This window comes from Lotus japonicus, chromosome 3, assembly GCF_012489685.1.
Source record: "Lotus japonicus ecotype B-129 chromosome 3, LjGifu_v1.2".
NCBI lineage: Eukaryota > Viridiplantae > Streptophyta > Magnoliopsida > Fabales > Fabaceae > Lotus > Lotus japonicus.
The window spans coordinates 68,708,888-68,735,322 of record NC_080043.1 but is presented as its reverse complement, the minus strand read 5'-3'; the positions used below and the strand labels follow the sequence as shown (position 1 = coordinate 68,735,322).

At 39.1% G+C, this 26,435-nt stretch overlaps 2 protein-coding genes across 2 annotated transcripts; one reads left to right on the top strand and one right to left on the bottom strand.

Annotated features, from left to right (window-relative positions):
* Positions 1-1,865: 1,865 nt before the first annotated feature.
* LOC130744586 (uncharacterized) lies at positions 1,866-2,793 on the bottom strand. Its single transcript, XM_057596757.1, has 5 exons — positions 2,520-2,793; positions 2,420-2,471; positions 2,206-2,326; positions 2,015-2,107; positions 1,866-1,925 (listed from the first exon to the last, which is right to left on the bottom strand). The coding sequence occupies exons 1-5, from the start codon at positions 2,791-2,793 to the stop codon at positions 1,866-1,868; spliced, it is 600 nt and encodes a 199-aa protein (XP_057452740.1).
* Positions 2,794-18,637: 15,844 nt separating this feature from the next.
* On the top strand, positions 18,638-20,608 carry LOC130744585 (protein ULTRAPETALA 1-like). Its single transcript, XM_057596756.1, has 3 exons — positions 18,638-18,647; positions 20,010-20,337; positions 20,434-20,608. Exons 1-3 carry the CDS (start codon positions 18,638-18,640, stop codon positions 20,606-20,608), a joined length of 513 nt encoding a protein of 170 aa, XP_057452739.1.
* The last annotated feature ends 5,827 nt before the right edge of the window (positions 20,609-26,435 follow it).

Below are 26,435 nucleotides of genomic sequence, written 5' to 3'. Positions count from 1 at the left end.
ATGAAGAAGAGAGATCAAGTGTTAGGAGTTGCAGGGTTTGTCCTCGCTATTCATTATGCCAAGGTTGCTCATCTTGTTACTGTGGAGGTTGCATCAAGTGTCGCTTTGAAGGTTGCGATTGTCAAGAATGTAGAGACTTCATGCTATTTGCAGAACCCTAGAGTACTCTAATTAAACTATAGTTATGGCTTTAGAGTGATAAACCATATAAATCAAAACTTGAGAAATGCTATAAAGACTTTTGCTCTTGGTTAATTAGATCTAAATCTTGGCATGTTTACTATCTCATCTGAACTCCTGTCTTGAGTATATGGAAAAATTGTTTGTAATTTAATTACATCTGGGATTATGAATTGAAGATTTCCGATTTCCATAACTGATTTCCATTTAATTTTTTATGACTAACTCTAACTGAATTTATAACTAACGGAGAAACATTTACTTTTGACACAAGTTATGATTAGAAAATAGATCAAGGAATGAAACTTATGTACAAATTTGTACAAGGAAAATGGCACGATGCCTCCGTTGTGGAATACGCACGAGTCACGTGCTTGTCCTGCTTTTGCTCGTGACATCAAATTTACTCTCTTTGAATAGGCCCCTTCACGATGTGGGACTTGAAGATTCAGCATGTTTACTCCACTCCCTAACATCCACTTTTCTTGTAAAATTAAGTGGAGCGTGGCAAGAAGGCATGAAGCAGACATGGAAGTTGATTTTATGTGTCTTGTAGTTATGCCAAGTGTATGGCTCAAATGTTGGGAGTCATTCTCTTAGTTTTAATATGGTCTGTATGATCCAGTAGCGGTTTCATTTTAAGTTTTATAAATAGGACTTTTGTTTGTAAAATTAATCAGATTCACACAATTACTCAAAACTCTCCATGGATGCCTACAAGTCTTATATGAGAGGTGGTTACAAAGAGACTAAGAGTATGTTGTGATTCTCACTTTTATATTCAATGTAAATGTAATGTCAATTCCTTTGCCATTTTAATTTCTTTTTGTTTTCTGTTCTTCTTTTTCCTTTCAATCTTTTACCTTGACATTTAAAACGTTTTCATTAAAGAACACAAAGAGGATCTAAATCCAGCCTCTTCATCAAGATTTGGATTTCTTACTGTTTACCAAAAATCTAGGTAACTAGTGACATTAGATAACACCTAATGCCCTCAATTAAGTACATTATCACAATCTGAAAACTCAAACATGCGGTAATTTAATGTACCGTTAACATTTGTATGGGGGTCTAAAACCCAAAAGACTTTTCAATGTATAACGTTCTGAGAGCTAGAGCTATAGTTTCCAGTATGGAATGTTATGTGTTTCGGGGTCTTGAAAACCCAAAAGTAAAAAATCTCGAACATGTGTTCCGGGTTTTGAAATTCACGAAACACAAACACCAAGTCGCCAATACTGTCGAGAACTTGAAAACCCGGTAATGTGTTTTAACAATACTTATTTTTTGAACTTGATACGTTAAAACAATTTTACATTCTGCCTCAGGATATGATGGTGATGTCCCTGACCACAAATATATTATTTTTTACCTCAGAGAGGATTGAACCAAGGCTAGAAGCCTAGGCGAAATCCCTAGGAAATGCACATTCACTACATTGGCTTATAAAAAGCTATTCACCACTTGTACCACCCCTTGTGGTTGCATTGGTTTTCCAAAATGTTTGTTGTTGCATTGGTTTTCTAAAACTACAAATATTTTGGAATATTAAAATAGAAAGCTCATTCGATGAGGTTGACAACTACATACATATCAAAACCTGCACAATCTAGAATAGAACTCCAAAAAACAAGTTCTAGACAGTTGTTCCTTTACATGTAGAAGTGACTGATATTTACATTCCATCATATAGATTTCAAAACTTCTCCAAGAACTAAGCCCCATTGAGTCCAATGAGTGCCACCCTACACTTGGAAAATAAAATCAAGATAACAAGTAAATAGCAGATCATAGGTAGTAGTAGTATAGCATGATACAAAACACAAGTATATACCTGGTAAAATACAGCAAATGGCTCTCTAAGAGGTCCATTGCATGAAAGCTCACTAGTACTCCCATCAATAAAGGTTCCATCAGCAAAGATCACCTGAGATTGATATCAAACAGTTATTAATTTCTGCTAGGAAAGAAAAGTGAACATCACAAAAGGTGCAAAACATAACATTGAGAGAAATCTGAACAGACCTCTGCTGCATATCCAGGAGTGATACCCGCTATTGGTTTGGTGTATGAACCAAACGAAGAGCTACTCTGAATAGCCTTCACAGAAAGTAAGGAGGCGCTCACGGCTTCCAAACTATAAAGCCTATTGGCATTGAAAATTGATTTTACTTTTCATCTGAATAGCTATCATGTCAAAAATTGAAAAGAGATTCCGAACTGACTGGCTTTTGTTTACATCAAAAGCAGCTTTTCGACCAGTAACATATTCTTGCTAGTAACGCCTGTAACTTAACAATATTAAAACAAAAATCAGTCACCAATCATTTAGAAAGTACACAGTATCACAACCGGGACACGAACACTAGCTGCAGAAAGACGGGCTGCAGCTGCTTCAACCCATTTTTTTCTCCCAGCAACATATCCACCACATGGTGCAATTGTTCCACCAGGATTCTTAATCAGACTGCCTGCGATCAAATCTGCACCATGCCCACCAATGTATAATGTGATACTAGACATCCTTGGAATAATGCAACATGATTCATTATCACTTACCACTATGGGAGGTTCAATGCTTTCCACAAACTCACCATAGCAGTTGTCCACCATGACTAAACAGCCAGGATTTTGTATCTGTTACAATATATTTGTGGCATGTCACAGAGTGAAAACACCATCCGAAAAAAGTTACTTACAGTGGAGAAGCACACACAATCAACTAATACAATCAGACAAGAAAACTTGTAATTTCACTCTACTCTTTTGTTTCACCTAAACTGGAATACAGTTTCATACATTGTGGAAAGACTGTGCTATAGAATGAAAATTTCATGGGTAAACGTTAGAGCAAAATTGACTGTTTAATCAACTAATTAGATAATGTCATTTAACCTAACAAAAGCATCTATTGTCTCATTTCCTCCTGCATCTCTATTCCCCACTTCAAAAAATGAGATCACATGAAAGTTCCATGATCAGAAAAATTATAGGAGAAATACTAACAGATTTCTTCAGCTGAAGGATTGTCTTTTGGGTATAAGACTCTAAAACAAACATCTTAAAAGTATACTTCTTTAATAGGCTACTATTTTTTCCTGATGTTTTTAGGTCAAAAGAGGAACAAGTCAGGTGTGTTTCAGAAGTTTCCAATATAAATTATTTGAGAAAAAATGTTATTCGAATGGAACAGTGCCATAGAAAATTTTTCACTAGTTTAAATTAGTGAAAACATACTGGAATAAAACTGACTCAATATTATAGAGCATGGAGTAAAGAAAATATAGTTTCTATTACTATGGCATTTGAGATATACAAAATTAAACAATGATTACCATTAAAATACGTAAGTTTCTATTATTGCTAACAGAAAATCATGATGCTAGCTAAAATTCAAAAGAAAGAGCACCATTAAGAACCTTACTTTGATTTCTATTGCCCTCCCAATCTCATTAACACACAAACTTCCGACCCCATGAATAATCACACCGTCTCTGTATGAGTGTATGTTAGAATATAATATAAAATCATTGATGTGGCCCTTATCTAACAGCTTGAGCGATTAGGATAATTGGTTAATTGACATGGTCTTAGAGCCTCTATGACGTAGTGGTCTAGTGTTTGATCATTGCTCCCCTCACTTTCTAATTAAAAAGTGGAATTTAAACACATGGTAGGTGGGTCTGTCCATTCATCCACGCTTCAAGTCCAAAGGGTTTTTGCGTGAGGTGGCATGCTAGAATATAATATAAAATCATTGATGTGGCCCTTACCCAACAACTTAAGATTTTGGGATAAGTGGTTATTTGACATATTAGGAGGTCTAACTCAACCCAAAAGCTAGCTCAAGAGTTGAGGTTTGCACTATCATTTATAAGTGCTTGATTGGCCACATCTCTAGCCAATGTGAGACTCTAACACACACCCTCACGCCCAAGGTTGGACATCTGGAGCGTGGAATGAAACGGGTGACCCAAATATGAGGAGTCAACAAATGGATCTAGGATACTTTATGATACCATATTAGGAGCCCTAACTCAACCCAAAAGCTAGGTCAAGAGTTGAGGTAGCTTTTGGGTAAGAGCCGCATCAATGGTTTTATATTATATTCTAACAGTGCACATTTCGTTTTGGGTTTGACAGAAACCATCAGCGCATTACAGTTGAGACCACCATCCTCCGCAAGCTTACGGAAAAATGCCAGAGAAAAGTCAGAAAGAAGACTAATGAATTATAGCAATAACAAACATCAATTACTAATTAGTAGCATACTGGAACTCATAAAGATCAAATTTTTATTATTCGTTGACAAATAGATTTTTTTGTCAACTTTCCTGTGAATTCTTACAACTTTTCCTAAACCACATATTTTTGAAAAAAAACATTCGTACGAAATATTTGTAAGAACTTTCACAAGAAAAACTTGGATGGAAAATTCGCTGAAAAATATTTAGTGGATGTTTAAAACTCCCGCTAAACTCATAAAAAAAAATTGTAAATGCATTTAGCAACCATCACTAAATCGTATATGTCAATTGGATAGTTTTATTATACTGATCAAAAATTCTTTTTTTTAAGTGATGTTGGATAATCATTCCTCCTCGATCCATTATCCGCTAGGTTAAATAATCTATGGCGATTAAAATGTATTTTGCTTGAGCTAAGGTAGATGGCTTTGAAACCAAGACATCTGTAAGATCAAGTTTTGATCTAGTAGTACAACTCTATGTTTTGATGATTACAAGTTAACCTTTTGAGTATGAACAATTATGGTACTCTAACGTGTTTTTCTGAGTGTGCTATTTACAGGCTCTGACCTTGATTCTGTCTCACACAAATCAGAAGCACTGTGCATAAAGAGTGACCCAAGCAACGCTTTCGCAATCTCCATGTTCACTCTGAACAGTGGAAAAGCTTCAGAAGATCTGAAGTCTTACAAACTCTGATATGGACTCAGTCACCAGAAGTTCTGAAGATCCAGAAGATCTGACAACCAAAAGACTCTGAAGACTCAGAAGCTCTGATGGTGTAGAAGACTCTGACAATCCAGACTCTGAAGAGTGAAGACTCTGATGTCCAGAAGCAAGAAACTCTGAAGACCATGTACTTCCCTCTGAGTTCAGAATCAGAAGATACAACGGTCAGAGGATCTGTGCTTTCCCTCTGACTCTGATCAACCGGCTTCACAAGTTCCAACATGAAGCATTCCCCTGATCAGAAGTCTCCTAGGTTTAAAGGTCAAGTCGCTATCCAAGTACAAAAGCATATGTACTATCCAGACGACCTACCTAACGTTCTCAGCCACAGCAGAAGCTGGAATTTCCAGAACTGCCCTCCAACGGTAGCATTTCCATGCAACGTTCAACCCTAATCCTTGGAGTATAAATAGAGGTTGAAGATTGAAAGAAGCGGCTAGAAGCATTTACACACGCGCAAGAAATATTCAAATCCTTCTAAGCTTTCTTTCATCCTGAATTTCATTGTGTTTACTATAAGCTTTTTAGAAGCACTTTCTTTGTAAACAAGAACCTCATATACAGTTGTATAGTTTTCCTTTAGGAGATCAAGGTTGATCGGATCCTAGAGAAGACTAAGAGAATGAATCTTAGGGTGAGCTAAGTCAGTGTATTGTTAGTCACTTGTAGGTTTCAAGTGCAGTTGAAACACATACCTGATTAGTGGATTGCCTTCATTCTAAAAAGGAAGAAATCACCTTAACGGGTGGACTGGAGTAGCTTGAGTGATTTATCAAGTGAACCAGGATAAAATCTTTGTGTGCTTTTCTATCTCTCATCTTTAGCACTTAGTTCTCGAAAAGATTTGTTAAAATCTTTAAGGTGGAAGTTTTATCTTGAAAACGTTATTCAAACCCCCCCTTTCTACCTTTTTCATACCTTCAATCGGTATCAGAGCGCAAGTTTTGATTACCACACCTAACAGTGTTCAGTGATCCGGGCCGGTGTGAAAAATAATGGCTACCACCAGTGAAACACAGAAAGATGGATACAACGCAAAGCCTCCTATGTTCGATGGTCAAAGGTTCGAGTATTGGAAAGATAGACTCGAAAGTTTCTTTCTGGGTTTTGATGCAGATCTCTGGGATATCATTGTGGATGGCTATGAGCGTCCAGTCGATACAGATGGCAAGAAGATTCCAAGGTCAGAGATGACTGCAGATCAAAAGAAGCTGTACTCACAACATCACAAAGCAAGAGCAATTCTTCTAAGTGCTATTTCTTATGAAGAGTACCAGAAGATTACAGATCGTGAGTATGCAAAAGGCATTTTTGAATCTCTGAAGATGTCTCATGAAGGAAACAAGAAAGTTAAAGAATCAAAGGCATTGTCTTTGATCCAAAAGTATGAATCCTTCATTTTGGAGCCAAATGAGTCCATTGAAGAAATGTTCTCCAGATTCCAGTTGCTTGTAGCTGGAATACGACCTCTCAACAAGAGCTACACAACAAAAGATCACGTCATAAGGGTCATCAGGTCTCTTCCTGAAAGCTGGATGCCTTTATTGACATCAATATAGCTCACAAGAGATGTCGAGCGTATGAGTTTAGAAGAACTCATTAGCATTCTGAAATGTCATGAGCTGAAGCTTTCTGAGATGCAAGATCTGAGGAAAAAGTCTATAGCCTTGAAATCCAAATCTGAAAAGGCTAAGGCTGAGAAGTCAAAGGCTCTCCAAGCTGAAGCAGAAGAATCTGAAGAAGCATCAGAAGATTCTGATGAAGATGAGCTGACTCTGATCTCCAAGAGACTCAACCGCATCTGGAAGCACAAGCAAAGCAAGTACAGAAGCTCTGGAAAGGCCAAAGGAAAGTCTGAATCCTCAGGCCAGAAGAAGTCATCAATCAAGGAAGTCACATGTTTTGAGTGCAAAGAATCAGGGCACTACAAAAGTGATTGTCCAAGGTTGAAGAAGGACAAGAAGCCAAAGAAGCACTTCAAGACGAAGAAGAGTCTGATGGTGACATTTGATGAATCAGAGTCATAGGATGTTGACTCTGATGGTGAAGTCCAAGGACTCATGGCTATTGTCAAAGACAAAGGAGCAGAGTCAAAAGAAGCTGTTGACTCTGACTCAGAATCAGAAGGAGATCCTAACTCAGACGATGAAAATGAGGTATTCGCTTCTTTCTCTACCTCTGAACTAAAACATGCTTTGTCTGATATCATGGATAAGTATAATTCTTTATTGTCTAAGCATAAGAAGTTGAAAAAGAACTTATCTGCTGTTTCTAAGACTCCTTCTGAACATGAGAAAATTATTTCTGATTTGAAAAATGATAATCATGCTTTGGTAAATTCTAACTCTGTGCTTAAGAACCAGATTGCTAAGTTAGAATAAATAGTTGCTTGTGATGCCTCTGATTGTAGAAATGAATCTAAGTATGAAAAGTCTTTTCAAAGATTCCTGGCTAAGAGCGTAGATAGAAGCTTAATGGCTTCAATGATCTATGGCGTAAGCAGAAATGGAATGCATGGCATTGGCTATTCTAAACCCATTAGAAATGAGCCCTCTGTGTCTAAAGCTAAATCTTTGTATGAATGCTTTGTTCCCTCTGGTATTATATTGCCTGATCCTTTACCTGCTAAAGTTGCTAAAACCCCTCTTAAAAAGGGATCTTTCTCCATGTCTAAATATCATGCAAAAATTCCTTTACACTATCATGTTGAGAAACCCAAGGTGATCAGAACCTCTGGGGTAACTAACAAGAAAGGACCCAAAAAGTGGGTACCTAAGGACAAGATTATCTATGTTGCAAATATCCTTGATAGCTCCACTGAAACACCAATCATGGTATCTGGACAGTGGATGCTTGCGTCACATGATGGGAGAAAGGCGTATGTTCCAAGAGCTAAAACTTAAGCCTGGAGGCGAAGTTGGCTTTGGAGGAAATGAAAAGGGTAAAATTGTTGGTACTGGTACTATTTGTGTAGATAGTAGTCCATGCATTGATAATGTGTTATTGGTAGACGGCTTAACTCATAACTTATTGTCTATAAGTCAATTAGCTGACAAGGGTTATGATGTTATTTTCAATCAAAAGTCTTGCAGGGCTGTAAGTCAGATCGATGGCTCTGTTCTGTTTAACAGCAAGAGGAAGAACAACATTTATAAGATCAGATTATCTGAGTTGGAGGCTCAGAATGTGAAGTGCCTTCTTTCTGTTAATGAAGAGCAGTGGGTATGGCATAGACGGTTAGGGCATGCCAGTATGAGAAAGATTTCTCAGCTGAGCAAGCTAAACCTTGTCAGGGGCTTACCCAATCTGAAGTTCGCTTCAGACGCTCTTTGTGAAGCATGTCAGAAAGGCAAATTCACTAAAGTCCCTTTCAAGGCAAAGAATGTTGTCTCAACCTCAAGGCCGTTGGAACTTCTGCATATCGACCTGTTTGGACCAGTGAAAACTGAGTCTATAGGTGGCAAGAGATATGGGATGGTCATCGTTGAAGACTATAGCCGCTGGACATGGGTAAAGTTTCTAACCCGCAAGGATGAGTCTCATGCTGTGTTCTCTACCTTCATTGCCCAAGTGCAAAACGAGAAGGATTGTAGGATTGTGCGTGTCAGAAGTGACCATGGTGGAGAGTTTGAGAATGACAAGTTTGAGAGTCTGTTTGATTCCTATGGAATTGCACATGATTTCTCTTGTCCCAGAACTCCTCAACAAAATGGTGTCGTTGAGAGGAAGAACAGAACTCTTCAGGAGATGGCTAGAACCATGTTCCAAGAAACTGGCATGGCTTAGCACTTTTGGGCAGAGGCAGTAAATACAACATGTTACATCCAGAACAGAATCTCTGTGAGACCAATTCTGAATAAGACTCCCTATGAATTGTGGAAGAACATAAAACCCAACATTTCTTATTTTCATCCTTTTGGTTGTGTTTGTTATGTTCTTAATACTAAGGATAGATTGCATAAATTTGATGCTAAGTCTTCTAAATGTCTATTACTTGGTTACTCTGATAGATCTAAAGGTTTTAGATTTTACAATACTGATGCAAAGACTATTGAAGAGTCTATTCATGTTAGATTTGACGATAAGCTTGACTCTGACCAGTCAAAGCTAGTTGAGAAATTTGCAGATTTAAGTATAAATGTTTCTGACAAAGGCAAAGCTCCAGAGGAAGCTGAGCCAGAGGAAGATGAACCAGAAGAAGAAGCTGGTCCCTCTGATTCACAAACTCTGAAGAAGAGCAGAATCACTGCAGCTCACCCTAAGGAATTGATTTGGGCAACAAAGATGAACCAGTCAGAACCAGATCAGCCTTCAGACCCTCTGAAGAGACTCTGCTCAGTCTGAAAGGATTGGTGTCCTTAATTGAACCCAAGTCCATAGATGAAGCTCTTCAGGACAAGGATTGGATTCTGGCTATGGAAGAAGAATTGAATCAATTCTCCAAGAACGATGTTTGGAGCTTAGTGAAGAAGCCTGAGAGTGTCCATGTAATTGGTACAAAATGGGTGTTCAGAAACAAGTTGAATGAGAAAGGAGATGTAGTCAGAAACAAGGCAAGGCTAGTTGCTCAAGGCTACAGCCAGCAGGAAGGAATAGACTACACATAAACATTTGCTCCAGTAGCAACACTAGAAGCAATCAGACAGGTTATCTCTTTCTCAGTGAATCACAACATAGTCCTTCATCAGATGGATGTGAAAAGTGCTTTCCTAAATGGTTATATTTCAGAGGAAGTCTATGTTCATCAACCCCTAGGTTTTGAAGATGAGAAGAAACCAGACCATGTGTTCAAATTGAAGAAATCACTCTATGGTCTAAAGCAAGCTCCCAGAGCATGGTATGAGAGACTCAGCTCATTCCTTCTGGAGAATGAGTTTGTAAGGGGTAAAGTAGATACAACTCTCTTTTGCAAAACTTATAAAGATGATATCTTAATTGTGCAAATCTATGTTGATGATATTATATTTGGTTCTGCTAATCAAACTCTATGCAAAGAATTTTCTGAGATGATGCAGGCTGAATTTGAGATGAGTATGATGGGAGAACTAAAGTACTTTCTGGGAATACAAGTTGATCAAACACCAGAAGGAACATACATCCATCAGAGCAAGTACACTAAAGAACTTCTAAAAAAGTTCAACATGCTGGAATCTACAGTGACTAAGACTCCAATGCATCCTACATGCATTCTGGAGAAAGAAGATGCAAGTGGTAAAGTTTGTCAGAAGCTTTATCGTGGTATGATAGGATCTCTTCTATATTTAACTGCATCTAGGCCAGATATATTATTTAGTGTTCACTTATGTGCTCGTTTCCAATCAGATCCAAGGGAAACCCACTTAACTGCTGTTATGAGGATCCTGAGGTATCTGAAAGGCACCACTAACCTTGGCTTGATGTATAAGAAAACATCAGAGTATAAGCTTTCAGGTTATTGTGATGCTGATTATGCTGGAGAAAGAACAGAGAGAAAAAGTACTTCTGGAAATTGTCAATTTCTGGGAAGTAATCTAGTCTCATGGGCAAGCAAGAGGCAATCAACCATTGCACTATCCACTGCAGAGGCAGAATATATCTCAGCAGCAATATGCAGCACCCAGATGCTCTGGATGAAACATCAACTGGAGGATTATCAGATCCTTGAGAGCAATATCCCAATCTATTGTGATAACACTGCTGCAATATCATTGAGTAAGAATCCTATCTTACATTCAAGAGCAAAGCACATTGAGGTAAAGTATCACTTTATTAGAGATTATGTACAGAAGGGCGTACTTCTTCTGAAGTTTGTTGATACTGACCATCAATGGGCAGATATCTTTACAAAGCCCTTAGCAGAGGATAGATTTAATTTTATTCTGAAAAATCTGAATATGGACTTTTGTCCAGAGTGAAGATGGATCAGAACCTCTGACTATGATACTTCTTGATCAGAAGATGTCTAGTCCAGAAGGTAACTCCATCAGAGTGTACGTACCCATTGGTACTGACTCTGAAGCTGAGACAGTAACACGTGTGTCAGTATCTCTGATGCATAGTTCCTTGTGCCCGTGTGACAGTCTGTCATAACGTGTGTAGATGTGCTTCTCTCCTGTGTGTGATATGTGTATTTACTGTTACTATGATGTCTTTAATTTTTAACCGTTGATTTTAATTTGCTTTTTGAATCAACAACGGTTATTTGTCAAAACCCACTATACACACACGATCTCCTACATTCTCGGTTTTATTCTCTCTCTATTCAGTTTTTCAAAATCTCTCACCCACGATCTCTCTCTCTCTCTCTCTCTCTATTCATCATCTTCACCTTCTACCCTAAACCTTCAACCGCTCAACAATGGTGAGACAAACCAGAAACGAAGCTGCCGAAGCAACCAGGTTCCCTCACATGATAGTGGGTCAAGCTACAGGCCAATTGGGTCCTGAAGCTCCTGCTCAAGGTCAAGAGCAAGTTATTCCGATTGCAGAACGGGGCTGTGTCGTTCATTGTGTGTATGCTCCTGAAGAACTTCAAGTGCTGGCAGAATGGAGATTCGACCTCGACAATCTTGCTGCAAATGGGTATGATCTTCGTCCTGAAGTCCATGTTCAAGGCTGGGAAAGTTACTTCAACAGGCTTCGAGGACCGGTGTATGACAAATTGGTCAAGGAATTCTGGAAACACGCTGACTGCAATGACACTCAGGTGGTCTCCCACATTCCTGGTAGGAGGATCATAATTACTGAGAAGTCATTCGTGAATTTGCTGGGTGCAGACACTGCACATGGGTATCGATTCCAACTCACTGAATCGAAGCTGAAACCCAAAACGAAGGATGAGACCAACAAGGCCCTGTACACCACATACAAACCGGGCAAGACTGATTACAAGGTGGTGGACCTTCATCCCAAGCTCAGAATCTGGCACAAGATTCTGCTGCACTGTATCAACCAGAGGCCAAAGGGAAGTTCCCCAGATTACATCAACTTCAGCCAGAAGGCAATGTTGTTTTTCATCCAAGACAAGCAGAAGATCTGCCTTCCCTACTTCCTGTTCTCTTACTTGAAGGAGTGTATCAAGAAGTCCAGAACTACTGCCTCCATCAAGTCAGCAATCAAATATATTCCTTTTGGGAGATTGCTATCATATCTCTTCATTGAGAGCAACCTTGTGCAAGATCTGGTCAATGCTGGATGCATAGAGGATTTGACCACCATTGTCAGTGATGTCTTCACTGCCAATTCTTTGAAGAAGATGGGTTTAGTCCAGAAGAAAATTGCCCCAGCTCATGAAGATACATCTGCTGAAATCAGACAGAGAAGGGTGCCTCTGAATGACTATCCTCTGTGGACACAGGCAGACAACCCTGAAGCAATTAGGTGCTATGTTGAAGACCTAAGGGCTCAAGGATTTGAAATTGACTTAGATGAATTCTTCAGAAGACTGCCGTCAGCTCAAGAGTTTGACTCCCCTCCCAAGAGGAAAGCCCAGAGGAAGATGGTCTTAGAAGAATCCTCTGAGGAATCTGAGGTCCCTCTGACAAAGAGAAAGCAAGCTGACCAGCCAAAGAGGAAACATGATGAAACCAGCAAGCCAGATGATGGTAATGATGGTCCTAATGAAGATGGTCCTTCTCCTCCCAAGAAGAAGAAGAAACAAGTCAGACTTGTGGTGAAGCCTACAAGGGTGGAACCAGCTGCTCAAGTGGTCAGAAGGATTGAAACTCCTTCCAGAGTGACTAGGTCATCAGTGAGATCATCATGTAAGTCTGTTATTGATTCTGATGATGATTTGAATACATTTGATGCACTCCCCATCTCTGCTTTGCTCAAACGATCCACAAACCCACTCACTCCCATTCCTGAAACCCAATCAGCTGCACAAACCACCTCTCAACCTAATTCACCCCGGTCTTCATTTTTCCAACCCTCTCCAAATGAAGCACCTCTCTGGAATATGCTTCAGAACCAACCTACCGGACCCTTTGATCCAACCTCACCTATTACCATTCAATACAATCCAGAATCTGAACCCCTTACTCTTGAACCTGAACTCACAATTCCTGTTCAACCAGAACCTGAACCCAGAACGTCTGATCACTCTGTCCCCAGAGCATCAGAACGTCTGGTTGCCAGAACCACTGATACAGATTCTTCCAGTGTCTATACACCTGTATCATTCCCAACCAATGTGGCTGACTCCTCCCCTTCCAACAACTCTGAATCCATTCGTAAATTCATGGAGGTCAGAAAAGAAAAGGTGTCTACCTTAGAAGAGTATTACCTCACCTGTCCAAGCCCTAGGAGATATCCTGGCCCTAGACCTGAACGTCTAGTTGACCCAGATGAACCTATCTTGGCCAATCCTTTACATGAGGCAGACCCTTTGGCACAACAAGCTCAACCTGACCCTGTCCAACAAGAACCAGTTCAACCAGACCCAGAACAATCTGTGTCTAACCACTCTTCGGTTAGATCACCCAATCCTCTGGTTGAAACCTCTGAACCTAACCTTGGCACCTCTGAACCAAATGCTCACATGTTTAACATTGGTTCTCCTCAAGGTGTCTCTGAGGCAAATAGCAGTAATCACCCAACCTCTCCAGAAACCAACCTCTCAATCGTTCCCTACACTTCCCTCAGACCCACCTATCTCTCTGAGTGCATCAATGTTTTCAATCGTGAAGCCTCTTTGATGCTACGAAATGTACAAGGTCAGACTGATCTGAGTGAGGATGCTGAGTCTGTGGCTGAAAAGTGGAATAGTCTGAGCACTTGGCTAGTAGCTCAGCTTCCAGTTATGATGCAGCATCTGACTGCAAAAAGGGATCAGAGGATCAAGGCTGCAACGCAGAGGTTTGCTAGAAGGGTGGCTCTTCATGAACAACAACAACGACATAAGCTCCTTGAAGCTGCTGAAGAGGCCAGAAGAAAGCAAGAACAAGCTGAAGAAGCTGCACGTCAAGCCGCAGCTCAAGCTGAACAAGAAAGATTAGAGGCAGAGAGACTTGAAGTTGAAGCTGAAGCCCTTAGACTTGCACCAGTGGTTTTTACTCCTGCTGCTTCTGCTTCCACTACTGCTCATCAAGCTGCTCAGAATGTTCCTTCCAGCTCCACACTGTCAAGCTCGTCCAGACTCGACCTCATGGAACAACGTCTTGATACTCATGAGTCTATGCTACAGGACATGAAGCAAATGATGCTGGAACTTCTGCGTCGCACTGATAAACCCTAGTCTTAGGATCTCTTTGTTTTCCCTCTTAACTTATTTTTATTTTTAACTTCCTTTTATTATCTTCTTTAAGTTACTTTAGCTATTCTGCCTTGTTTGTTACTGTTTCTCTTTGCATATATATATATTTCCCCTATATATATTTGTCACATTGTGTTTGCAAAATGTTTTTCTTTATTCATAATCATTTTGTTTACATCATACATTTTCTTTTTCCTAAAGTCTAGAATGGAGGATCCTTCCTCATTCTTCTGCACTCTTGGCGCTGCTCTGCCCTCTCCCTCTCCAGACGATCCAGTGAATACTGGATGTTGTTGAGACTGACGTTCAGCTCTTTCCTCTCCAGAACCTCTTCTGTTGTCTTGAGCTTCTCCTCTATGGTCTTCCTTTCTTCCAGTAGCCTCAGCTCAAGCTGGCTGAGTTCTTGAACTTCTTCCACGAAGGCAAGAAATTCCTTCAAGTCGTTCTTCAGCTCTGGACGAAGGTCCTCCTCAAGCAGTGTCCTCGTCAGCTCTGATATGGTTGTTGTACCCTCTGGATGCCTTATGTTCAGGAACAAGTCCTCCTCAAAGGCCTTCCTTCTGAGCTCTTCAAGTGCTTCCATGTATGATGCCATTTTTTTAATTGTTCGAGTTGTGAAGCTTACCCTCTTTCGCCATCGCTTTATATAGGCTTCACTTTCTCTCTGAAAGTTAATGCTTCTACAGTTTCTCGAGGTTAAGTTCTTGGTAACTGACCCTTTCTTTACTTCCTTGGCCGGTGGTAAACGTTCTTCTTTTGCATTAACTCTTCTCTTTATTTCGCCTAACTCTGATTCATGCATCATTTTATTTTTCTTCAAACTTAGACCTTCTCTAAGGGAGAGTACCTTGTACTTCAAGCTAAGTTTTTCACACCCCAAGCTTTTTGCTTATGACAAAAAGGGGGAGTACACCCAGTTTTTGATGTGTAAGCTGTGTTAGTGTGATTTATTTTTCTTTTGGAGAATTTAAGAGTTCCACCTTTATGACCATAGATGTGTCACTGGGTAAATACAAGGAATACATTTCACTTCTTCTGAAGTGATTTTAAGTTTGACTCTGATACCCAAGACTCTGATACCTTGTCCGTTGACTCTGAATACTTATGCGCTCTGATTATTCTATTTCATCTATGTCATAAGTTTTTCACTCTGAACTCTTATTTTATTTAGCTCAGAATCTAGACTTTTCTAACGTTTTCATCAAGTATTAGATTCAGGGGGAGCTAAGCTCAGAATCAAGCGGTGACTTGAATTCAGAATGAGCAAGATAAACTATTCACATCAGGATAAGTCTTATTCTATATCCCTAAACTCTGAGTGAATTCAGTTTATTGTTTAAGAATTGTTCATCAAAAATCTTAGTTTTGTCATCATCAAAAAGGGGGAGATTGTAAGATCAAGTTTTGATCTAGTAGTACAACTCTATGTTTTGATGATTACAAGTTAACCTTTTGAGTATGAACAATTATGGTACTCTAACGTGTTTTTCTGAGTGTGCTATTTACAGGCTCTGACCTTGATTCTGTCTCACACAAATCAGAAGCACTGTGCATAAAGAGTGACCCAAGCAACGCTTTCGCAATCTCCATGTTCACTCTGAACAGTGGAAAAGCTTCAGAAGATCTGAAGTCTTACAAACTCTGATATGGACTCAGTCACCAGAAGTTCTGAAGATCCAGAAGATCTGACAACCAAAAGACTATGAAGACTCAGAAGCTCTGATGGTGTAGAAGACTCTGACAATCCAGACTCTGAAGAGTGAAGACTCTGATGTCCAGAAGCAAGAAACTCTGAAGACCATGTACTTCCCTCAGAGTTCAGAATCAGAAGATACAACGGTCAGAGGATCTGTGCTTTCCCTCTGACTCTGATCAACTGGCTTCACAAGTTCCAACATGAAGCATTCCCCTGATCAGAAGTCTCCTAGGTTTAAAGGTCAAGTCGCTATCCAATTACAAAAACATATGTACTATCTTGACGACCTACCTAACGTTCTCAGCCACAGCAGAAGCTGGAATTTCCAGAACTGCCCTCCAACGGTAGCATTTCCATGCAACGTTCAACCCTAATCCTTGGAGTATAAATAGAGGCTGAAGATTGAAAGAAGGAAGAAATCACCTTAACGGGTGGACTGGAGTAGCTTGAGTGATTTATCAAGTGAACCAGGATAAAATCCTTGTGTGCTTTTCTATCTCTCATCTTTAGCACTTAGTTCTCGAAAAGATTTGTTAAAATCTTTAAGGTGGAAGTTTTATCTTGAAAACGTTATTCAAACCCCCCCCCTTTCTACCGTTTTTCATACCTTCAAAATCTACTCCCTGAAATTTACAATTTTACCAATATAAACATATATAGTTATGAAACTCACACAAGACCGACTAGTTAGATTGTGAATCGAAACTATAACCGGTCTGATTGTTAAGTTGGATCGAACATGTAATAAAATCGTTCAAAATCGAACTTAACCGAGAAAAAACGGATGGTTCAATCAACTCAATATTGAGCACAGACACTTATAGTTACAAGGTAGCATATGCAAGGTTATTACTAAGCCAAACCTATTTTTTAGAATAGTTGCACAAAAAAATGAATATACTGTGAAGTAAAAATCTTTAATTTTACTTATGAAATATTTCCCACTTTTATAAATATTTTTTTAAAATGAAATATAATATAATATATATAAATATTACAATTAATATAAATCACATTGAACCATTGACTCATTAACCTTAACCGAGTCAATGATCGATTAGAGTTCTATAACACTGAGTATACAGGTGATGTAATAATAAAATAAAATATAAGCAAATATATTTAATATTCACTATTACAACATTTTAATGATCGATTTAAATTTATCTTTATACTGGATATAATACTTGTGCGTTGAATGTAACTTTTTTTATAGTTTAAGTAAATAAATATTGAAATAGTTTTTTATTAGGAAATAAATTAAAAATGTGTTGACATATTTTAATAAAAAATTTAGAATAATCTCTGTAAATAATAATTAATATTACTAAAATTTAGGATGTTGTGATTGAAATTTCATCATTTGGGGCACTCTTTTTCCTACCCTAGGTTTTTATCCCATTTGGGCTTTTCCTAGGGAGGTTTTAACGAGGCCCAACGCTATGATGTGGTTTTACACTTTGGTGGGTGATTTGAGATGTTTTATACATGAGAGGGTTGTTCTCATGACTCATTTATTAATAATAATATTCACTTTTGATGTCAAAAAAAAATATTACTAAAATTTAATAGATGATGTTTAATAATTAGCAATGAAGTAATTTCAATTATTTATTTATATAATAATTTAAAAAATCGTTAACTAATTAAAAATATTTCAAATCAAGTTATATATTTTATGTCATAAATACTTTATAATAACATAATTATTTTATACTTTTAAAAACAATAAATTAATATTAAAATTTAAATTTTTAGTTAGTATTACTTTAGTAGCATACAAAATTATTTAATTAATTTAAATTTATTCAAATTTGGTCATAATTATTTTTCTCAAGTAATTTTGACTAATATATATAGTATATTTAAAATAATATATAATATATAACATTTATTACTTTTAATTAATAATATTTTCACATATAAAAATATTACTTAATTTATTTCAATATTTTAAAATTTCCTCAATTTATATTGGTAGTCAATATTGTAATTAATACTTTTTGTAATTAATACTTGATTTTTGTTATAAAATGACAATATCAAATTTATAATCTTTTATAAAATTTATAATATTCCAAAATTTATTAAGTGGGTAAATCATTACTAACAAATCTTTCTTTAAACATAACGCTAACTTTCAAAAAAAAAAACAAACGCTAAAAAATTGAGCATTCAAGAAATGATTTAAGAGGTGGACTATCTAATAATTGTATTGGATATTGTTGATAGACATTGAACATAGATAGCCACGTAAAGGGTTCACATAACGTACGTTCAATGTACCGGGCAGAACTCGGAATTTATTGCTTTTATATAACACATGTACTCCATGTCAATGAATCAAATAAATGTGACTTATATTTTACCACAAATTACTATCTTTTATTACGTCATCTTAAAGTTGAAATTAATTTAGCATTTACTTAACAAGATGTCATCCCTTTTTCTGGACTTGTATATATTCTCAGGTTAGGAAACTGAATCTCAGAAACAAATGCTGGGTGAGAAAGGAAAGGATCAAGACCAGAAATACAGAAGGAAATTGAGAAAATGACACAAGGTAAGTTCAGTGTTATTTTAATTCTTGAAATCTATAATTTTTGCATGCATTTGGATAGGGTTACTGCATGTGAATTATTGATGCTGAAATTGACTAAAGCTAGCATTAGTTGTTAATTGCTTTTCCGTTTTTTAGATTTTAAGTTAATTGGTTGTTGTTTTTCCATTGAATTTGCATGAGGTATTTTGATTGTAGAGGTAGATGGGATAGGGAACCTTTGGGTTTGCATCTCTGGGTTATGAGAGTGGTAGATGCACCAAGGGTGCTGTAATTTTAGTGTCATGTTGTAGTGGTTTTAAGTTCAGTTCCATTGGCAGTTCGATCGCGTTGCTTGTTACTGTTGGGAACCTAGATTTATTACTGTTGGGAACCTAGATTTATTAGAACAGGAAAATTTTGTTATATTGGGTTGCTTGTTCTTCTAGTAATGTTATTTTCTTTGGCCTTTCAGAAAACAAAGGTTGTGTGATTTTAGGGTTTCACCTTTTCCCAATTCTCTCGGGTCTCACTTTAATTTGTTACTACTGTAGTAGTGTGTAAAAGCTCTCAACTGTTGCAACTTCTTCATGCCTTTCCCACAAATCAAATAATTTTTTGGTCACAAATATCTTAGGCATAAATGATCGATCAATAATAATACCTTCTAGGAAAGCCTTCTAGGATGATGTGTTTTTAGTACTCCCAAATTTAATTAGGCCACTCTATTAACATATATTTGCTATTCTTCAATTTATTTCTCATGTGTCATGAGTGTGATGTTGTCGATACCAACATTCAACATTAAAATTTTTTATTGTGTAATTGTAACCAATTATCTGCACCAATTTACGAGCTTAATTTAAGTAATTTCATTTTGTCTATATAATTCTTAATTGGCTTGGAGTTGTTTTGGTGATGGAATGGAATACACAGGAACATTGAAACGAAGTAAACATCTTGTGTTGCAAGATGATGGTGGTTATGTCATAAATTTCAATGAAGAAGAGCTCAAAATCATAAAGACTTCAAGAGAGGAAATGACTATATTGAAGTTTATTGTGGCACTACAAACAAAAAATACGGAGATTTTGCTGGGAGGCTAAGAATCAATGGGAAAGGCCAATTTCTCATCACTTGTCAATGCTGCTCTGAGTGTACTCTAGGTAAGTTCTTAACTTTGATCTTTTCAATTTGAAACAAATTAAATTAGTATCTCATTCATCGTTTTACATAGTAAACAATAGTTCAGGAACAAGATGCATTATTTGAGAGTATTGCTAACATTTTTCATTAATAATTAAGATAAAAAATCATTGATGTTTTGATTAGTTTCAAGTGAGAACACTAAATTTTCCATAAATTTATTTATTTGTAAAAAAATAGAGAATTTGACTCCAGAAGAATTTGAGAAACATGCTGGAAAAGAAGGGGGTGGAAAATGGAAAAACAACATCTGGGTTCATGAGGAAAAAGAGGACAGAGTTCCAATTTCAAAGACACCTTTGTTACAATATTACACACATCAAGCAAACGTGTCTAATTGGATTGATTCTGTGAACCGTAAGCGAAACTTTCACAGGGATGAATTCATTCGCTGTTCAAGCTGCAACAAGAGGCGCAGGTTTCGTCTCAACTGCAGGGACGAAATCCGCATCTACCATGCTGCTATGAACAACAAAATGTGGAGTTGTTCTGATTGGCCTTATCAGAAGTAAGTTCCTCTCAATTCACACAGCTTACTGATATTAAAATTTTTGATATAGTATTTAGATTTTATCCTAAAGTTTCTAATTTCCATGTTTTTTAGAATAACTTGTGATCATGAAGAAGAGAGATCAAGTGTTAGGAGTTGCAGGGTTTGTCCTCGTTATTCATTATGCCAAGGTTGCTCATCTTGTTACTGTGGAGGTTGCATCAAGTGTCGCTTTGAGGATTGCGATTGTCAAGAATGTAGAGACTTCATGCTATTTGCAGAACCCTAGAGTACTCTCATTAAACTATAGTTATGGCTTTAGAGTGATAAACCATATAAATCAAAACTTGAGAAATGCTATAAAGACTTTTGCTCTTGGTTAATTAGATCTAAATCTTGGCATGTTTACTATCTCATCTGAACTCCTGTCTTGAGTATATGGAAAAATTGTTTGTAATTTAATTACATCTGGGATTATGAATTGAAGATTTCCGATTTCCATAACTGATTTCCATTTAATTTTTTATGACTAACTCTAACTGAATTTATAACTAACGGAGAAACATTTACTTTTGACACAAGTTTTGATTAGAAAACAGATCAAGGAATGAAACTTATGTACAATTTGTACAAGGAAAATGGCACGATGCCTCCGTTGGGAATACGCACGAGTCACGTGCTTTTGATCGTGACATTAAATTTACTCTCTTTGAATAGGCCCCTTCACGATGTGGGACTTGAAGATTCAGCATGTTTACTCCACTCCCTAACATCCACTTTTCTTCCAGGATTCCTCAATTTGTATTTTCTTCTTCTGCTTATGAACATCATTGTTTATCAACTTATATTTTCCATGGTTTCATCTCAATTGCAACTTGCAAGTCCTGATCTTCTCCAAACCTCCACCCTATGCGCGCTAGCTAGCAGAATTGTGAGATGATGGCATTAATAACATGTCAATTTCCTTTCATCCTCTAATAACCCCTATATTAATTACGATATAATAATTTGATAATAATTTAGTTATAATTAAAATGTAGAAATGATCATTTCTACATTTTAAAACTCTAATCTCACAATTTTTACTTTGGAACAATTTTAAAAAAATAACTATTTCCTTCCAATCCACTACTTATTTTTATTTAACATATTGATTTAAATAATTAATAAAAAATTTCAATAAATGCAAGATGTCGAGTTGTAAATTGACTTTCCTGTCATCCTTGCCATCAATGATGCTCCGGTCGTCGTGCCTAGTTGTCAGTTTTGGGTCTATGTGGACATGCCACATCATTTCATTAAATGACGTGTAAATTCATTGACGGCAAGGATGGTTTCCAAATAAAAAATGTAGTTTGAGGGCGTCTTTAGGAAGATTTTTCGGCGAGGGACGAAAATCAAATCTCGGTCAAAATTCAGGGACGATTTTCACGTTTAACCCTAATATCTAATTTCTCTACTCCATTCCATGCCATATTAGCAATTTCAAAGAATGGGAGCACCGTGAGGAAGGCTCCAGCATTCCAGGCTGCATGGCAACATCCAAAACTTGGCGCAATCAAAGTTAACTTGGACGCGGCGTTCGTGGCAAAAAAAAGTCGGCTTTTGGCTTCATAGCTCGCAATTCGCAGGGCTAAATCATGGCAGTTGCAGGTTCATGTTTTCCCATTGCAATGTTCTCCCTAGGGTCGTGGTATCCAGCCTCCGTTGGGAGATCGTGGTGGCTCGTTATTTGGATTTCCAACAGGTTATTTTAAGATAGATTGCTTGCAACTGTTTTAGGCGTGGACTAGACAGGGAGGAACCACATATTTGGCGTCACTTGTTGATGATTGTCATAGTTTATTTTCTTATTTTGATTTAGTTTATGTTACTTTTGTTCGTCATATAGAAAACATGGTTGCCGACTTTTTGCCTCTGAATGCCTCCTCATTTGACACCGTGATTTGGGTTGACGAGTCACGGATGGTTCTTTCGCTTGTTAGCGCTAATGTATGAGCGTCCATGCCCGTTTCTTCTTGGTTAATGAAGACCCTTTCAAAAACAAAAAAAGAATGGGAGCACTCTACTTTTTGATTTTTCAACTTCGTAAGAATCATTTTTAGTATAACTTTTCTAACTATACCACTATGATTTCTTTATTGTAGTTTTAATTAAATAATTAATGGTGTTGCAGCTGAGGTTCCCTCTATAACCTTATCCTATGCATCTCTTTCTCGACCTAGTTTTAGGATTTGGATGGGTGGCCTCCGCGCTGCCTCCTCGTGTGGCGGCAACCCTTTGTTTCCTCTCTCCTTTTTCATTCCTATTTTCCCTCACGTTTGAACTTTAATCTGCTTTTCGTTTTGGCTTGTCTCAGATCTCGTTGTCGATCTGTTTCTCCTTCTCTGTAGCAGGGCTGGTCGGTGTCGTCCTCTTTCCATGCCCGCTGACTTTCAACCTTCTGTCCGGTCAGCGCTCTCAGATCGGAGGTTGTTTTGCCGTTGGAGTGAGTTTTTTTAGATAAATTGATATAAATAGGAGTACAATGGGTAGCTTAGAGTTTCGAGATAGGAGGATTTCCGAATTGGAGAAAACTCTTGCACGACTGCGGTATGAGGCGCAGCTAGAATCGAACGTGAAGGCAGACCAAATAGCTCTGACGGAGGCCGACCTTGAAAACCTTCGATCTGACCTGGCGAAGAAAGATGATCTTCTATCCTCAGCGAAGACTCAAGCTCATCTTGACGCGAAGGCCTTAGAAGAAAGATTGAGGCCAGAGGCTGCTGTTGCTGCAGTTTCTGAACGTGGTCGAGGCCCTTTCCTCGCCAAAGCCCAAGTCGAACATCTCCATCCTCTGATTGATCTCAGCTAGATGGGAGCATTCAAGAGGGTTACACCTACAGGATTGGTCGGGCCCGACGATCCTCCAGGCTTCGTCGCCGAGTGTTTCTTGACAGAAGAACATGTAGAGCCAACTCAAAATGTTAGGAGTCCTTAGATTATCTTTGTTATCTTTGTACCAAGGGTCTCCTTTTTTTTCTTTTTTTCTTTTTAATGAGAACCCCGAGTTTTTACTGCTTTTGCTATGAGTCTTAATTGTACGCCTCTCGCCGGGAGATAAACTATGCGGGACATTCCCCCTAGGGAATTTCCAAACGTCTGCCCAAGCGCTTTTTCCACGTTCCAATGGTTTACTGTTGACCACCGGCCACAAACGCTCAAGCCTTTATCGCATGTCGCTCCTTTTCTATGAAAAAACTCCTCGAGAAACTGCTCCAGCAATAACATTTGGAGACTGAATCGGGCTTATAAATAAGAACCAAAACGCAACAATCTTCACATTTCATCTGCTTTCTAAAACATCAAGGAAATGGCTCCCTATATTGCTTGTTTGGAAGAGCTCAGAAAGAAAGCCTTTGATGAAGATCTCTTCATCAACGTTAGGCATCCGTCTGGGGATCCTAACGTCTACGACCTGACTAACAGGCTGCTGGGGATAGATCTGAGTCCAAAGATGGACACTATCCTCAGAGATTTCCTCTACTTCGTGGAGGAGATTCAAGAGCTCTGCCGGCGGGAGCTGGATCTGCTGGAGGAGAAAGAAACGGTGACAACAGCTCTGGAGACGGTGGAAGAAGGTCCTGAGAAGCAGGAGCTGAGCCGAAAACTATGCAACTTAGATTACAGGAAATATCGGTTGGAGCTTGAGAGAACAGAGCAGCGCAAAGAATGTAGGAAAATGAGGAGAGACCCTCCCTTTTAAATGTATTAAGTCAAGTATTTGAATAAAAGTTTTGTTTCCCGAATTGTTTTGACGTGCACCATTATGAACATACGAGCAAACAAAAAATCGAGTTAGTAAATCGTCCCGATATAAACAAATAAATGAAGGAATAAATGAATAATTAAATGAGCGAAGGATAGTTAAGAGGGCGAGGCGGGCGGCCCGCTACTTATCTTCGCCTTTTGTTCATCGCCGCTTAGCACATGTTTTCAGTGCTAGCCTCCCAGTTTTGCGTGAGTAATTTTTCGAGAGTGTGCTACGTGTAACTAGGACTTTCGCTCGGTATTTTCCCGAGGCTTTTGTTCGCACCAATATTTCCCGTAAGAGCAGGTGCGGCCCCTCAGCCTTATTAGGTGGGGACTTACAGTTGCTCGGGGCCCAATGGCCATATGAGTTTACCCGAGACTTTTGGCATAGTTAAAAATGCTTCCCGCGTTTCGGGAAGACTCGACTCGCCCATATTTCGGGGAGGTTCTTTGGATAAAGAGCTTATTCGCGCACACGGCCAACGTGTGGCGGCTGGAAGCTCATCTGCACACGTCGCCTGCAAGGGCTACGGTCAGCGCCGGACTTTCCGGAGCGACCCCCAGACATCAAGGTCGTGTTGGGATCGCCACCTTCAGGGAATTTTTCCCACCAGGCTGCCGTCTCAGTTCGAAAGTTAGGAGTACTGCTAAGAATATCCTTTTGTATTTGATTTGTTTAAATTTTTACATCGAGGGATGTCTCATTAAAAAACTCTCATGTCGGAGAAAAAGAGTGCATCTTTATTTTTTATCCTTGCTTTTTGGTCTCCTTTTGGTCTCCTTTTCAATTAGAGTATTACTCCCAGCGTTCCCTGCCGTGGCGAGGGATCTGTCCCTGTCCTTCCTCGCGATTGGCGGGCCGAGCTGATTTCGTTGGTCTTCCGTCCACATCCCTTAGTTTCTCGGCCTTTCTCTTGTTACCCCTTCCTTCTGCTCTTTTATTTCCTTCATCCCCGGTCTGACGAAGAGTTTCTCCTTTTCCTGCTTTCCGAGGGGGCCAGACAAATGCAGGCGGCTCCCCATAAACAGTTCTTCTTTTCCCCCAACTGAAGAGGTCAACGTTTTCTTCTACTAGTTCACTCAAGCGTTGTTCTTGTTCCTTGGTAAGTCTGGGCTCGATTGCCAGTATTCATCTGCTGGTTTTCGTCATACCACTCATTATCTTTTTGAGCGTAGAGCTTGCCTTCCCCTATCTTACAGGATTTTTCGCCTTGATTTTTCCCCTTCCTTCCGTCACCGTCGTTCTGGCTCTGTGCTCCTAAACGCTCTTGTCCGCCTTCACCGCCTTCAGATGTCCCAATCTCGTGGCCCCTGTGTCCGTCGCCAGCTCCTTCCCTGCCATACAGGTTGAGGCAATGGCTATGGCACTTCCTCGCCCCCTTTTGGTCTACTGCCAGTTTTCCTATCCTTCCGCAAAGTAGGGGATACTTTACCGCAAGGTGGGCCGTAAATATCACTGCATGGAGGCGATTTAAGGTACCTCGCCCTATGATGACATTATAAGCTGCCGCAACTCGTAGGACCAGATATTTTATCCTCAAGAGTCCAGCGTCCTCGCCCACTCCGAAAACTGTATCCAACTCTACGTAGTCACGTACCTGAACTTGCTTCCCGGAGAAACCTACCAAACTTCCCGCGTATGGCTTTAAATCCTTGTCTGTCAGCCCCATCTGTCTGAATGCGTCCTCATAGATTATATCCGCTGAGCTGCCCTGGTCTAAAAGCACTCTCTGTATATTGAAACCTTTTATTTTTACCATTACTACTAACGGATCGTCCGTATGGGCCTTGATTCCCTTGAAATCCGCGGTCGAAATCACCATGTCTGGATGAGGGCACCCAAATGGACCTGGATACACCTGTACCGATGTTGTCGCCCCTACTGTTCCCCGGCCCGCTGCCGATACGTCGCTTCAAACCTCAAAACCTCCATCGATTGTGTTTGTTGCTTAAACCGTTCCTCCGCCCTCGCCGCTATCAGCTTCTTCAAATTCCTTCCCCTTCGCCACTTGCGGCCGTCTCGCCCTGATCAGCTGCCTGATTCGACCCTTTAGCATGAAACAGTCGGTGGTGTTGTGGTACTCACACCACCTCAACGGATTCCTCACCTAGCTTCCGGGGTCCTTTCTGCGCTCTTTGGCTCTGCTCATGTCCTCAATTTCCGCCTCGAGAAGTAACTTTGCTAGCTCCTTGTTTGAGCATCCCTGCGACCTCATTCGTTGGCTTACCTTTGCTTCTCGGCGAGAGCACCAGTGCTTTTTATCCCTCATTCTCGGGCGGAGTAGTTTTCCTTTATTCTTCTTTATGAATCGGCCAGCTTCTCC

Bases quoted from the DNA above. Each gene is read 5' to 3' on its own strand.
- LOC130744586 (XM_057596757.1), bottom strand. From the start codon at position 2,793: ATGGTGGACAACTGCTATGGTGAGTTTGTGGAAAGCATTGAACCTCCC. The intron at 2,327-2,419 runs GTAAACAAAAGC...CAATGCCAATAG, and splicing joins GTCGAAAAGCTGCTTTTGAT to GCTTTATAGTTTGGAAGCCG. The intron at 1,926-2,014 runs GTATATACTTGT...TTCCAAGTGTAG, and splicing joins CATTTGCTGTATTTTACCAG to GGTGGCACTCATTGGACTCA.
- LOC130744585 (XM_057596756.1), top strand. The intron at 20,338-20,433 runs GTAAGTTCCTCT...CATGTTTTTTAG, and splicing joins TCTGATTGGCCTTATCAGAA to AATAACTTGTGATCATGAAG.